This window comes from Mesitornis unicolor, unplaced genomic scaffold, assembly GCF_000695765.1.
Source record: "Mesitornis unicolor isolate BGI_N332 unplaced genomic scaffold, ASM69576v1 scaffold10559, whole genome shotgun sequence".
Taxonomy (NCBI): Eukaryota; Metazoa; Chordata; class Aves; order Mesitornithiformes; family Mesitornithidae; genus Mesitornis; species Mesitornis unicolor.
Genome location: NW_010205273.1, coordinates 5,496 through 21,008, shown reverse-complemented (window position 1 = coordinate 21,008; position 15,513 = coordinate 5,496). Strand labels below are relative to the sequence as shown.

General features: G+C 52.0%; 1 protein-coding gene across 1 annotated transcript in view; it reads right to left on the bottom strand.

Moving 5' to 3' along the window:
- SEC16B (SEC16 homolog B (S. cerevisiae)) overlaps positions 1-13,965 on the bottom strand; it is a gene marked incomplete at its 5' end in the record, with an annotated part of 19,050 nt that extends 5,085 nt beyond the window's left edge. The window contains 16 exons of the mRNA XM_010191354.1: positions 220-333; positions 3,433-3,573; positions 4,126-4,231; positions 4,471-4,582; positions 5,141-5,258; positions 5,376-5,457; positions 6,142-6,239; positions 6,819-7,049; positions 8,100-8,235; positions 9,491-9,552; positions 10,158-10,315; positions 10,664-10,805; positions 11,540-11,654; positions 11,733-11,838; positions 12,503-12,609; positions 13,622-13,965. Of these exons, the coding sequence (XP_010189656.1) occupies positions 220-333; positions 3,433-3,573; positions 4,126-4,231; positions 4,471-4,582; positions 5,141-5,258; positions 5,376-5,457; positions 6,142-6,239; positions 6,819-7,049; positions 8,100-8,235; positions 9,491-9,552; positions 10,158-10,315; positions 10,664-10,805; positions 11,540-11,654; positions 11,733-11,838; positions 12,503-12,609; positions 13,622-13,965 (2,172 nt within the window). The remainder of the gene's footprint in view (positions 1-219; positions 334-3,432; positions 3,574-4,125; positions 4,232-4,470; positions 4,583-5,140; positions 5,259-5,375; positions 5,458-6,141; positions 6,240-6,818; positions 7,050-8,099; positions 8,236-9,490; positions 9,553-10,157; positions 10,316-10,663; positions 10,806-11,539; positions 11,655-11,732; positions 11,839-12,502; positions 12,610-13,621) is intronic.
- Positions 13,966-15,513: the final 1,548 nt, after the last annotated feature.

Here is a 15,513-nt window from a genome sequence, read left to right as displayed (position 1 = left end):
GGACATTGAACCCCTCCTGCTCGTGCTGAAGCTGCAAGTCCCATAGCAGAGACCACATCTCTGTGCTCAGAAGCCAAGAGGAAAGGCACCTGGGCCTTCAGATCTCCATATCTGTCCCCCTGGATTCAGCATAGAGAAGGAAGATGCTTCTGCAGACAAACTACAAGGCAGACCAGCATCCCCCCAGGACTTCCTCAGCATCTCCCCACCCATCCTTACCTCCCACTCCTGGCAGCAGGCTCGGAGCTGCACCAGCCAGTCGGGCTCCAGTGTCTGGTCCTGCTCCGGCATCTCCAGGAGCAGAGGGTCGGAGAGCTTCAGCCGCTCAGCCAGCTGCAGAACCAGGAGGGCAACGGGGCTCAGCACACACCTCAGCTCCACAGGGAAGGGACCGACCCTTGCAGCAATTGCACATGGCCAGGCACACAGGCCCAGGGGAAAACAGCCCCAGAGCTGTGCTTTGTAATACAGGGATGTTTTATGCCCTCTCCTGCATTGCCACAGAGAGGTGCTGGCCAATCCTGAACCCCACAGAGAGCCTCCCAGCAGGGCTACCTCAGCCACCTCCACAGAGATGTCAAAGTACCAACGTCAAAGATGCTCTTCACATCAGAGGGGCAGTTAACTACTACCGTCCTTTTCTTCTCCAAGGAAAATGAGTGCCTTTAATCCCACTTGGCAGCTATCCTGGGGCACTGGGAGCTTTGCAGAACACCCCACCAGGAGCCCTGGAAACAGCTCAGGGCTGTGCATCAACCTCTTACCTACCCTGCGAGGATGGATGAGAGCTGGTAGGGTTTGAGCTAGGGGCTCACTTGGCCGTTTCCTCACCTGGCTTTGCAACAGGCATTACCATTGCTAATAACCACACAGAAAACAACAGAAATGCAGGGCTGGGAGAGACCTTCTGAGGTTCCTTGCTTATACTCATGACAATCCTCTGTGCCCACACCAGCCTGCGCAGCCCGTGTTTTGCGCTTACAAATCTCCAAGGAGAAGATTTCATCGCCTCCCAGACCTGTCTTGATGCATAATGTCCTTACAGCTAAAGAGTTTTTTTCTTAACATCTAAGTAAAATCTTCCCTGCTACAAATTAAGCCACTGCTGCTGCAGAAGATGCAGGAATGGTCAGGCACCATCTCCTGAAAAGCAGCCTCCTATGTGCCAGGGGACTGCTATCACATCCCCCATACCCCGGCATATCTTGCCTGGAAATAATAACCCCAAGCCTCTCTTCAGAGGTCATTTTCCCCTCAATCTCTTATCATCCCTGCTTTTCTTGCTCCAATTTGGCCCTGTCTCTGAGCGCAGCATCCCAAACAGGGCACAGTGCCTCAGCCAAGACCCCCAAGACCTGAGCACAGGGGGATTATCACCTCCTTGTCTCATACATGCCATCCTTGCTCTCACAGCCCAGAATAACGTTATAACATAGGCACTTTTTTACTTTTTTTTTTTCCTCTTCTCAGCAGCATCCTGTTATGCTGCTGCTTGGTATTTTTTCCATGCTCCACTATCTCCCCCAGGTACTCCTCTGCAGTATTGCTGCTGCGTGTTTAATTTCTCGTGCAAGAGAGAGGCCTTGGCGCCTTGCAGCCATCTCAATAACATGGGGCTCTAGGTAGAGTCAACAGAGCAAGGGGCTCTTCTGGGGCAACCCATTCCACCACTCCTGGGTGTGATGGAGGGCTCCCTGCAGAGCTAAATCACAGTCTAGAGAAATTGCTTAGACACGGGTCCAGTTTTAAGACAGCTGGATGAGGGGAGATGGCACTCGCCCAAAGACTTCATTCAAGGCTTTACGGAATTTGCACTTACTGGTAACAACTCACTTGAGATTTATCAGTCTCCTTCCCAGCTTCTTTCATCCACCTTGTGCTCACTTATCTTCCCAGCTTTACTAGGAGGCTGTCAGATCAAGGGCCACCAAAAGCCATCCAGAGGTGACCTTCCAGCTCAGCCACCCTTCACAACCACAGAGGTCTCAGCTACGTGCCCGCACCAGTCCCCAGCAGCCATTTCCACATAGAGTCATCAAATCATTAAGGTTGGAAGAGATCTCTAAGATCATGAAGTCCAACTGTCAACCTACCACCACCATGCCCACTAAACCATGTCCTGAAGTGCCATATCCACACTTTTTTGAGGACCTCCAGGGATGGAGAAGCCACCATTTCCCTGGGTGGCCTATTCCAATGTGCTTGACCACTTGTTCAGTAAAGAACTTTTTCCTAATATTCAATCTAACCTCCCATGGCACAGCTTGAGGCCACAAAGTTTTTAAAAACAAAGTCTAAACCAGCACAGAACACACTTCCCACCTCCAAGAGCTTACAGTGAGACACAACCCACACAGCAGAAGCCTGGCTCAGGACACAGGACAGCCATGGAGAGCAGAGTAACTCACACTACCTACAGCCCCACTGTCCCCTCTCTTTGCAAGCACACACGTGTTCATCCTAAATAAATTGCAGGAAAGAGGAAATTATCAGTGTGATTACTCCTAAACGGGGGGAATGTTTAATCCAAAAGCTAATGTGCACTTTGATCCAATATTAATGAACCAGCACCTGGTTGTATACCATCCCTAGCTTCAAAAGAGGGGAAGTCTTAATCAAACACTAATGTGTATCATAATTTGTAACACAGTCTACAACATCAAAGACAAGAGCATCTACGAATGCGCTAGTTTTTCAGATGAAAGTGTTTTCTCCCAGGAGAAGCATTATCCCCAGCAGAACAGCAGATCTGAGAGGCTGTTAGACAGTAAATAGGTTTCAATGATGGGGTAAGGGAAGCTGCACCAGCCGAGTTTTGGGCAATTTCTACAGCACCTGCTTCAGACTGGCATCCTTGCTGCCCTCACAGCATCATGGCTTTTGTCCCCTTCCCAACAGAGGAAGGCTTTGAGCAGCCCTGATGGTGTGCATAGAGCAGGCAGACCCACTCTCCCAAGAGCCCAACCTGCTCTGCGGGGACCTGGGACACTTTGCTTCTCCTCTCCCTGCCCCAGTGTCCTGTTCGTAAAGCAGAGGAGCTGGCTCAGGGCTACAAGCTGGGATATGCTCCTGTTCACTGTCACCCCAAAAGAGCCCCCAGCAGGGAAATGCAATCATGAGACGATGTGCTGGAGAGAAAATGTCAAGCACTCACACTTCAGCTTCTTAAGTCTATGCCATTTAGAAGTTAAAAAAGCCCTTCCAGAATAGAAAACATCCTTTGATTCCAAATAACTCTGCTCCTACTAGGCAGTCAACAAAATTCCTTTGTTTTCTACCCTAAATCCGTGGGTATTGGAGACCCTGATCAGCACATGCCAGGCAGCAAACTCTGGTGGCTGCTCAGAGATGCCAAGCGCCCTTGGCCACAGGAAACCCTGAGCATCCTTCCCACCACGCTGGGTCCTGGATGGGTACCACCACAAGACTCACCTTCATCACCTGCTGGGCCAGGACAGGATGGCTGGCCGGATCCTGGTCCAGGAGCACAGTGGCGATCTGCTCACAGTATTGCAGGGCCTGGGCTGGGAGCCCATAGTCAGTCAGGCGAGAGGCATAGAGGAGCTTGTACACCTCAGGAGAGGGAAGCAGAGCAGATGGAGGTTAGCAAGGAGATGCTCCGGCCTGCGGGTTCCCTCTGCCATGACACATCAGCATAGCATGACTCAGAGCACCATGGGACATGGGTCTCACCACCCAGAGGTCACCTTCAACTTGGGGACAGCCCACCCATCCCCATGAGGCAGACCAGCCATACTCCCCAAACCATGGTGTTGTCATGAGGCAGCCCCCAGCTTCATTTATCCACCTGATAAATGTGTGCAGCGCCTGAGGCAGCAGCAGCTGGGTGCTCATTTGCAATATGAAAAGCCCATCCATTACCCAGGGAGCAGGCCAGGAGCCAGACCTGAACAAGCACTGATCAAACACACTACACTCCAAAACCTGCCCAAAACCCCTGCCCTGGAGGAGCCCCTCAGCTGGGGCAGTCTCCCATTGCTCCCGAAGCCCAGTGAGGAGACAAGCCTTAGAGAGCAGCCTGAGCCCCTGGCCCCAGGGGGACGGATGCATGTTTTGGGGCAGGTCTGAGCCACTGCACCAGATGTTCTTGTGCATCTTTGCTACCTGGAAGGGGAGCAGGAAGGATTTGGGCTGTCGTAGCTGCTGGCAGAACTCAAAGATTTCCATCCTCTGGATCACCTCTGTGCTGGCAAACTGGGTGAACGCCTGTCTGCAGATGAGAGGAGTAGGTTCAGTGGGTTCAGTGGGTAGGTTCAGCCCCAGCACAAGGATTCACAGCTCCACCACTGTGCCAGCCTGTGGCTGGAAAGGTCCAGAGTAAAGCTCACATTAAGAGCAGTAAAAACCTACAAGCAGGGATTGCTTTTGCATACAAGTGAGATCCTGGGGATGGGGACAATGTGGGACACGTCACCCTGGCAAGACCACCTCCTGCCTGGGCTCGCTCACCGGTGGCTGCTGCCCAGCAGAGCCATGCGCTCTGCCTTCGCCCCAAAGTAACCAAAAGGAATATCTGCCATCAGGTAGCAGAAATGAGCTGCTTCGACTGCTCCCTTGCCAGCTGGATAGGAGGAAAGAGACAAAGAGTTCATAGAGATGTCACCGTGTGGTCAGTGTTGCTTTGGAGGCCCCCAGGCTCCCATGAAAACCCAAATATAACTGCCCCACTTTTCTTCCCTGTCCATGCAGAACCTGATCCCTCCCTTCTCCCTGCTCCCCTGTTTTCCCTAATTGCTGTTTTTTTAACCTAGAAGGTACAGAAAGTTCAGTGGTAGGACCAGTGCATCCAGAGCAGGGACCTCCAGCTTCAACTCTGCAGGGTGCCGTTACTGGCACGAAATCTCTGAGAATCCCCACCAGTCCAGATGTCTCCAAAGGAGCTAATGAACATGCCTGAGCCTGACTCATGTGCCAGCACGAAGGGCAATGGGATCCATCAACACCTCATCCCTGACACCACACAGTCACTGCAGCTCGGGGGGTACAGGCCTGCACACCCCATCTTGGCACCACATACATCCGTGCCAGCACAGACATGCACGGTGCCATCACGGGTGTCCACTCAACTGCTACAAGACAGCGGGAACATAACTGCCATTGTGAAATGGCCTCGGCTCACCCAAAGTGTCTCCCATGGTGACAATGGCTCGATGATTCAGCTCCATGTCTCCAACCTTGTTGGACAACATCACGGCCAGATGGGGCCTCCAGTCCCCCCACTTGGCATCCCCACAGCACTGGAGAGAGACAAGAGGAGAGCGAAGGTAAGCACAGATGGAGACCACAAGGTGGGTGTCACAGGTGGGTGACAGCACAAGGGTACATGTGCCAGGGCCAGCCTCCTGCTCACAAACCAGTGCTGCCTGAGGAATCCTTCCTGACATGAGCTGGAAGAGGGTCTGCAGGGGGTCACTGGTGGCCAGCGTGCTGGTGAACCTGTGAGGAGACAGCAGGGATGGGGCTGCCATGCCAGGACCTCAACGTTCATTCATCTCCAAGGGCATGTCCCATATGCCCCAGGAAAGCAGTGTCCTGAGGGGCTTCCCAGAAAAGGCAGAAGATCATCAGCCTACCAGTCTGCTGATCTGCACTACCTCCAGAGCAGGCAAGCCTCCAGGACAATGCTGGGTAAAACCTCCTTAAAAGGATTCAGGTTGCACAAGACAAAATTCCTCTCCCTGAAGGGATCAACCCAATCCAGACTAAATATGTTAATTCCACAAAAAAAAAAACCCAAACTCATTCATATGAGTGGGATGAACAGTGCAGACCAGATCACACTGAAGACGGCTCCCCTCCCTCTACTCCATGGCTGCCTTTGCTGGGGCATCAAGGGCAAAGCCAAAGACTCACAACAAATCCACCTCACATCTCCAGGGAATGACTTTCCTTCTGCTTTGAAGCCCCTACTTGGTTTCTCCTGTCCAGCAGGAAGACCAAATGACTCAGGCCCATCCAGATGGATGCCTCTTCTCTCCCCTTTGCCCTCTCTGAAAGGGTCCAGATGAAATCAATGCTCTTTTTTTTCACTGCGCTGGGGCTGAGGGCATCTGAAGCGATAACAGGCTTGGCAAAGCCAGTCACAGAGCATCGTACCTTGCTTTACCTTCTCCAACTTACCCAGTGAGCACCCAGCTGTAGGTCCGAGGGTCCATCTTGCTGGAGAGGAAGAGAGCATGGCCCCACAGCTGGTTTCTCATGGCCCAGACCAGAGCATCCTACAGCCGAGGTGGAGAAGAGAAAGGGTTTGCACTAACTCCACTTCCCTGCCCTCTTCCCCTGCCAGGATACCCTCTGCTCCCCCAGCTCACAGAAAAGCTCTGATGTTGCTCTGGCTCTAACACCCTCCAAAAAAATCTTCCATATTCACAAAGGTCCCTTTATCTTTCTACCTTGAACAATGACAAGAAGTGGGATCTTCATAAACATGTTGTCACCTCTGAATTTCCAGGTCTGTGCTGCCTGTTAGCTCTCAATGCCACTGCTGTGGGATCCCAGCATAGGCACTCAAGGTTCTCGGCATTCAACCCTCTGCTTTTGGCACCCCTTGAGGCCACAGCTGCAACTAAACCTGCAGGGCTGCCAAAAGCCTCTGCATCTTGTCTTCACTCAAGGCCTCATCTCAGTGGTGGGAAATCACTGCCATAAAGCCCTGTTGTACAAACACAACTTGAAGGTTTGATCCCACAACCACAAGGCTTCTCTTGACCACTCTTCCCTTTAAAGCCCGCCTGAAGAGGCCAGAGGGGCCAAGAAAAAAAGTCAACCCTGTGTCCTGGATGTTGCTCACCACTTACTTTCTTCCTGCCGTAGTAGAGGAGCTTGGTGAACTTCTCCACTATCTGCGCTTGCGTCTCCACGACAGGAGGGACCTCTCCCGTGATGAGGTCCAGTGTTCCCGGCTGACGGGACATCCACTCATCATCAGTCATGCCGATCAGGTTCACCGCAGGGTTTTGCCTCTTGTACTTCTCCTGACGCCTGCAGTCTTGCATCAGCAGCTCAGCCGTGTCTGAGCCCACCATGGACTGCAGAAGGGAAGGGGAGGAGCGAGTCTCACGGAGGCAGCCCTATGAGCAAAGGCTGACTGCACTGCCAGCCCAGCACCCTCATGCTTGTTTCCTCGTCTTAGCACATCTGCCCAGGAAGACCAGCCTGGGCCACCAGCACACAGTTTTGGAGGGCAAAGGATTCAGCACAACTAGCAAGACTTTCACAGCACTCATTCTGAAGATCTTATCCATCTGTTTTCAATGGGCAGCCACAGATTAGATTGGGTGGATTTGATCAGGTTAAGGGAATCTCCCGTCCTGGTTTCACTGGGATAGCATCATAGAAGCAGTTCTCTGTTCAGAAAAGCTGCACATCTGAAAAGACTGCGGCATGATTTGATTCAGTGGGAGCAAAGCTGATCAGACACTTTGTTTTAGTTTTCAGCCAGCACTGGCACGCAGTGATCAAGGTCTTTAGCAGTTTTGAGTGAGTCAGGTGCAGAAGCTGCAGGGAGTGAAAGCCAGGGGAGCTGACCCAAGCTGGCCAACAAGATTATTTCATATTATAAACATCATGCTCACTATAAACTTGGAATTTTGCTGGGTCTGCCCTCTCTTTCCTTGATGGTTTTTATCCCTGGAGAGTCTCACCTGGCATTCTGCTCCCGAGGCCTACTCTCCTACCTGTTGTGACCACTGTATATAAGTTGCAACCTTGTGTACTTTATATTATTTTTGCTATTAATACTGAGGTTTATTTTATTAAATCTGTTTCTATTTCAACCCCCCAGGTCTCCTTTCCTTTTCCTGATTCCTGCCCTGGGTGGGCAGGAGTCATCAGGTGATAGAACAACTGCCTGAACAACAACATCCTCTCTTAAGCATAAGCACTAGCTCCTCGATGAAGGTGGCACCAGTCCCATCCACAGCTGCAGCAGCACTGGGTTGTTGCTGGTTCACAAGGATGAAAATCAATCGCTGAGAAGGGTTTGCTCCAAATATCTGGGCAGTAGCATACTGATTGATAGTACTATGGGAATTCACTTTTAAGATCAAGAGGGTCAGTCCCTGCCACGGGACACCTACCCCATTCTGCCGGCAGAGCAGGACCAGCAGTTTCCAGAGAAGAGCTGAATCTCTGCCTCTCTCTGTTGAGAGATCACAGCTCGTGGCTATCTTCTGCTGGCAAAATGTCATCACGTCCACCTTGTGCAGATCTTCCCTGCAGCAGCAGAGAAAGGCATCAAAAGAAACCCAAGGGAAAGCAATCTAGGACATCATTCAGACTCAAAGCGTCCCCAGGTTCACTGGTGGGGATGCCAAAGATTCACAGTGAGAGATGGAGGAGATCAATTTCCCAGTGCCAATGACCACTTACCACATTGAGCTCAAAAATGCTTTTATTTTATCATTATTGTGACCCTGCAGATTTCAGGGATGCAGAGTGCATATCAAGCCTCTTCTCTACCCTCCTGATAATATTTTCATCCAGCCATCTACAAAAAAACCCCTCAGATTTGCTGTGCTCCACTGCTGTTACAGCCACAGATGTCCGAGGCTGCAGGAGCAGGCACACGTACAGGCAAAATCTTTTATTTAACCATCAGAGTGTAGGGAGAAAGCCACTCCTGTGACCACATAAACCCCTTGGGTCTCAAACAGAAGCAGAAACATTTAAGCTAGGTGCAAGAAGGCAGAACGGCTGCCTTACAATAAAATAATCAGACAGCTGGAAAGAAAGAGTGGCTGAGACACAAGATCAGCCAAGGGAGTGGGACGGGGATGGAGATGCTGATCTTGACTCAGACATCACCACATCATATGGAGAATCACAACATCTCCTTTGGCACAAGCAATAACCCTCCAGGTCTTCCATCCAGTTTCTGGGCATACGCAGCTCTTTTGCTTAGTAAAGGGGTAACTCTCCCTGCTTTGGTTACAAGTGACCAGAAGACCCACTGGTGTGACCAGAAGACCCACTGGTGTGACCAGCACAATACAGAGCCAACCTGACACAGCACACCATGACTCATCCCCAGGCTCACACTGGATGGAGGTGCATACTGGGTCTGACCCTGCCATGCTCAACAGCCTCAGAGGACAAAAACCTTAGGAAAAGCTAAACCAGAGGTTATCCCAAGCTTTTAGACATCCAAAGAGATCTCCCAAAAATCAGTTTTCTGGGACATGAATACAAAATAAGGTCAGGCTTACAAACCACACTAAACCCACACCCTACAAATATTAAAACAAAACAAAACATCTCCCATAATCCAAGCCAACCCACACCACAGCAAAGAGGATGAGCTCCAAATCTGAACACAGACTTGACCTTTGCAGATATCAGCTCCCAAAACCATGAGGACCTCCAAGTCTACCTTGAGGTCACATCTTCTCCCAAAGGAGAGGTGTTCCCAGCGCATCCATGCTGGCACAGTCAGGAGGACATAGCTCCTGGACCTGCCAATACACCATACCTGGCCAGGGGGCCTGGGAAGGCCTGCAGCTCCTCCAGCTCTTTTGTGTCATGAAGGATTACCTAAAAAGCAAGAGCAGCAGCTGGACTCCAGGAGTCAGGCCAGTCCCAGCTGGGCTAGCTAAAAGTCAGTGCCTTGGCTAAGGGCTCAACAGTGCTGGTGAACCCATTCTTTGTGCCATGTTAAGGTAACCCCATAGCATAGACCCCAAACTATCTCATGGAGCCCAATGCCAAGGTCCAGGAAAGAAATGCCTGTTGAAATGGCATCTGCTTCCTCTGAGAAGCAAAACAGGAGGAGGAAATGCTGTGGTAAGCTCAGGGGACAGATACAGCCTTCATATCGGAGGATCTCAGAATGGTGAGCAGATTTGTCCTTCAGAAAGGCATGAACCATATTTGTCTCCATCAGGGCAGATCACTGTGAACAGGTTATGGACAACTCAAGGGTTATGGAACTGAAGGAGCAGGACACGGGGCCCAAAGGCTGAAAAAAATGCCGAAGCATGGGCAAGTACAATGCAGACTGAAAAGGCCGTGTGGGCTGGAGATGAGATGTCAGCAGGGGACAGGAAGGCAGCTAATGAGCCTGTTTGGGTGACAGTGTTTGCATCACTTGGGGCAGAAGGAGCTGCTCCAGGGAGGGAACCGAGGGTGGTCTGGGGTACCTTCAGGCTGTGTAGCTCAACGTGGGCTAGCTGCCCCTCGGCAGGGCGGTGGGGACACACCAGTACCAGCTGGCCTCCAGCTCCAAAGCACACCGCCACGTGTGGCAGCAGGAACTTATGGGGTACCTCCAGGGCTGGAGTGGACACCAAAGGCCCCCCTGCAACAACACAGAGGCCACCATGAGTCCCCTCACTCAGACCCCATGCCATCTCCACTGTAGAGCACATGACCAGGTCCCAGCCTGGCCACCCAACTTGAGTAACCCTCCATTGATCCTCCATGCAAGAATCATCCCCTAAAGCAGAAGACAAATACATGGCAGCTCCCGTGCCCACCAGGACACAGCCACCAGACCATGCACCCACCCTGCAGCCCCCCAGTCATGCCCTGTGCCTCCATAATCTCCGTCAGCAGAGGACCAAGCTGCAAGACAGAAAATCTCCCAACGTTGGCCATTTATTTCCTTGCTCTCCCCTTATCAGAGCTTCACCTAGGACTCCATCACCTGCTTGTGCTGGGCTCCAGGTCCCCGAAAGCGCGTGGTCAGAGTGGTCGGCACTGTCGCGGATGTACTGGCTGAGCTCGTAGCCGCTGGAGCTGAGCCCCGACTCACGGTACTGCAGGAGCAGGCTGGACTGGCCCAAGGGCTGTCAAGAAGGAAGGAAGGAAACACAAACTTGGCTGAGAAATGAGGGGCACCGTTGCTTTTCTGCTACCAGGGTGCTGGGACAGGCTCTGCTGCTCCATGAAAGCACCCAGCAGGAACAGCACAGCTGATGCCCCTCTGAGCAGCTCACTCTCTTCAGCATCTCAGGTTCATCGTGGCACATACCCTGGTCATATGCAGTGGCTTTTAAAATAATTTACATCAGCCACTGGTCTGGCCCAACAGCTTTCCTAGCCTTAACATGGACTCCCCAACGCAGCCAGCAGATTGAGCTTGGGAACCCAAAAAAAAGTATTGCCCAGGAACAAAACCATCACAGCAGCTTTGATTTGATCTTTTAATTTGCTCTTGGTAAAACGGAGTCATTGGGACACAAGGGTCATGAAGCAGGACTTGGTGGACAGAGCTGACAATGACACACAGCTTTCAGCTACCCAGGTTGGATGCAGGAAAGCATCCTACCAAGCCTGGACTTCTGTCCTGTTCCTGGCCCTATGCCTGGAGGAACAACAGCCCAGCAGATGGAGAGTTCATAAATGCTAATAATTCACTATAATAAAACTGAGACTGTTGAGCACTAAGCACAACATAGCAAAGCAGCCCTTTTCTCCTCAGCCTCCTTCCCAGCTGGAGAAGGGATATATGGATTGCTCCCCAAATCTCCAGGGGATTCCCAAGCCTTTTGTCCTCCACCTCTGCCCATCTTGAGGTTACCTCTTGGGGCTGGCCACCTGCCTCCCCCAGATTGTTGCTGAGGGTTTCTCCCCCTGCCCACTCCCTCCTGGCAGCAGAGATGTAACTCTCCTCGTAGGAGTCGTAGGTCTGCATCCTGCAGATGAGAACAAAAGGAGATGCCCTGAAGCTCAGGGATTTTGCAGCAGAGGGTTGCAAAAGCTGAAGCCCTTACCTGTCCTGCCCTGGGGGAGTCTTGGCCAGGTTGGGGTGGTAACCCCTGTAGTAGTGCTGATCCCGGTAACTGGTACTCTTGCCATAAGGCTCTCCCTGTCTCAGATCTAGAGAGAGAATCAGGATTCAGTGTTGTCCCTCCAGAGCAACAAGCCACAAATGAAGTTGTAAAAGAAAAGCAATGAGTCAGGCAATTTGCCGTGCACACCCCATTTGCTTCCAAATTAGCCTGACACGTTGCAGGTATGATAAAGCCCTGTACACATTTGCCAACACAGCACTGATACCCTTTCCTCACCCCCCACCCCACTCCCGCTTTTCTTCAGCTCAGGAATTCCAGAAACAGCAAAAACCAGGCCCTGGCCACCCTGACCACACAGCACCATCAAGATCGAGTTCAGCCTGGAACCAGGAATGATGCAGGGCTTTAGCCATGGACATCAGGATCAAATATGCTCTTGGATGCACCCAGTTCCTGCTCACATTTTCCAAATACAAACTAAGGCCAGTACTGCACCAATGGACATGAGTGCAGGCAGGAGAAAGCCCTAGAGAAGTGTCAAATATGCTCTTGGATGCACCCAGTTCCTGCTCACATTTTCCAAATACAAACTAAGGCCAGTACTGCATGGGGACAGCAGCACCAATGGCCCATGAGTGTAGGCAGGAGAAAGCTCCAGAGAAGTGCAAGCGCTGGGGAGAAGAACCCATCCCAGAGAAAGCATCGCCTCTTCTTCTGCAAGTTGCCTCCACCACCAGACAAAAAGATACCTCTGTCACCCTGCCAGGCTGGTGGCTGCCACTGGTGGCTTTGGTAGGCATAGTCATCCCCATAGCTGGCTGCAGGATACTGCCGATGGGGGTCTTCATATCCTTGCCTGAAACGCAACACAACATACTTAATCTGAGAAAGAAAAGGGGCCACTGCAAGTTCTGCATCACATCTAGAGTCAGATTTCTGCCCTGGATGGGACCTTCAGAGGCAGAAAGGGTGAGGGAAATAAAGCCAGGTCTCCTGCCCAGGTGCTCTGCTCAGCAGCAGGGCCAGAAACTGGTCCAGCATCACACCCAGAAGGAGCAGCAGGAGGTTTGGATACTCTTCTACCCCTATCTATGAGAAAGCTGTGCACTGCGGTCTCAGGAGCTGCCCAATTTCAGCTCAACGGTGCGGACTTGTCACAAGGATCAACTTTCACCCACATTTTAGAAGAGGTCCTCCAGAAAGCACCTCCTCTGCCAAGCTCTGGAGCTGTCATGTCCACCACACAGCTCAGCAGGTCTGCTCCATGCCAGAGTCCAACCCAGCAACCCCCTTCCCAGTGCGAGCATCACACAACCTCAGCACAAAACCCTGTGTATCCATACCATAACTCACCAAGGGCCATAACTCAGGCAAATCCACCCAAATGTGCTGGAGCGCTCAAAGCTCTCAGCGCAGGGAGCATCCTCCAGCCCACATTTTATCCTTCCAGTCTCCGCTGTTTCAGCAGCTGAGCTTGCAAGCTCCCCTTTGCTCCTATATTACCCTCGGTATTTTTACTGTTCACCTTGCAATTAGTAAAAAGAGAATGGCATTTAATCAAACCTTCAAGAAAAATGCACCTTGGGATGAAGACAAAGCCTGTAAAGTGGCAACCACAGAAGCCACAGCTGTAAAAAGAAATCGGAGCTGCAACTGCAGCCTTCAATACAGAAGTCACTAGCTGCTTTAATAGGTGGGCATCGCCTATTGATGCACTGGCTTTCTGAACCTGCAGCTGGTGGCTGCTCACCACTTTGCCCATGCCACGTTGCAAGCCCACGAGTGCAATGAAGTGGCCAAATCTCATTTTTAAAGGATTTACAAGGAGGGCGCTCAGCGTGAGCACTGCAGGGTGAGGCAGCTCTCACCTGGAGTACGGCCTGGGGGGGCGGCTGCCTTCGTAGCGCTCAGCCCGGGAAGCCGGTCTGCTGGTGTTCCTCCGGGGGTGGTGGCCCTCATCCCATGGGTGGCCAGGGTGGTGGCCCCCATCCCAGGAGCCAGGCCGAGGTGGGGGTCGCACACGAAGAAGCTGTTTTCTGGGCTGTGGTGTGGGGCTGCGGTGTGCCTCCCCCCATGCCCCCCGGGCTGCCTGCCTCTCCCAGGGCTGGGGCGGCCGGGCAGGGGCCCAGGGGTCCATCACAAGCTTGCCAGTGATATCCTCTCTGGTTTTGGGGTAGGAAGGGGGGGTTAAGTCCCAGATTGCTTTAGTGGCCTGCAAGCAATGAGATAAACCACAGCATGTTTGACCAGCAGCTTTTCACCCCTCTCAAAGCCCCCCATGAAGCCTGCTGCTACCTGCTCTCACTTTTGGGAGCCTGCTGGAAATGCACTATCCTTTCCAAAATGCCCAAAGGCAAGGAAAAAACATCTCCATATCTGCCTAAATTTGAAGCTTTCTTTGAAACACCAAGGTGAAATGGTCCATTTTTGAAAGCAACAGGCATCTGGCTCTTCCCGGAGCAAGAGGTAGCATCCAGGTTGCATCCTCCTGCACTCCCAGCCAGCCCTGCAAAGCACCACTGCTCACAGCCTCCCCAGGCAGGTGACAAATCAGCCTCATCTCTGTGACAAAGTGGTGAAACCCCATTTTATGTGCAGTAGTGGAAGGGATATCGGCAAATCTACGAGCAGGGCAAGGAGAGTTATTCTCAGGGAAATGAGTAGGGACAGAGGCAGGGAGAAATGGAGTTTTGCTCATGTGAGCTATGAGATGGGGTGGAAACAGGGATTTCCTCCTGCCTTTCAGCTCCAACAAGAATATAACAGTTCAAGCAGACATTGGATTTACTTATAACAGTCCTAAGCAGAAGAGGAAACCCTAAGGAGAGCCCAGGACAAAGGCGGGTGAAGCCCCGACTACTGGGGGGTACACCACCCTCAAGTCCCTCACATCTCCTCTTGCAGCATCAGTACCCAAACCCTCCCCACAAAGGCTGACAAACCTCCCCGACACAGGCAGATGGCCACATGCTGTCTGAACCACTTGTCAGCCCTCTCACACTCAAAGTTTAAGGCATTTTGGGGTAATTTGAGGGCCAGGGAGGGACAATTAGGTCAGAACAGAGGCAGCTCGATTTGTGCCCCTTCTAGGTGAAATCAGAGCTAAATCTTTGCCCTAAATCACCCTGGGGCAGAAGCATCCAGACACCCATCCTTTTGATCTCACTGAGGGCCCCCCTAATTTCTGGCCAAGGCTTCCCACCGCTGTCCGCCCCCCGCAGTAGCCGCACACACCTGCTCAGAGGCTGCTGGGGCCCTTCTTCCGCTCCCCAGGTGCCACTGCCAAAGTCCACTGCCACATGGGCCGCCGCCGGCCGCCGCAGTGGGCAAAGGGCAACCTCCACTCCTCCGCCTCAGACAGACTCCCTCAGCCGCTTGCTTGAGTCCCGGGGGGATGTTGTGCTGCTGTTTGCATCCCTGAGGGTCACCTCCTCCATCACTTCTGCCTCCTCTCCTCTAAAAGATGGTGTCGTAGCACTCTGAGCTCAAAACAAAGCCAGATTTCTCCTGTGTTGTTTGGTTTCTTTTTTTTTTAAAATGCCATGAGGTAAATATCCTCCTCTACACATCCTTACACTTCCTAAAAAGTAATAAATAAAACCTGCTGGCTGGGCTGTTGGTTTAATCCAGATCCAGCCACAGCTTGAGCAAAATAAAATCCATCCCACCAGCTGCTGCCTGGTGCAGAATTTGGGCAGGATGGAGCCAGGGTCCACCCCAGCATTGCATCACATAAGTCCTTATAGAGCAGTGATGGCCT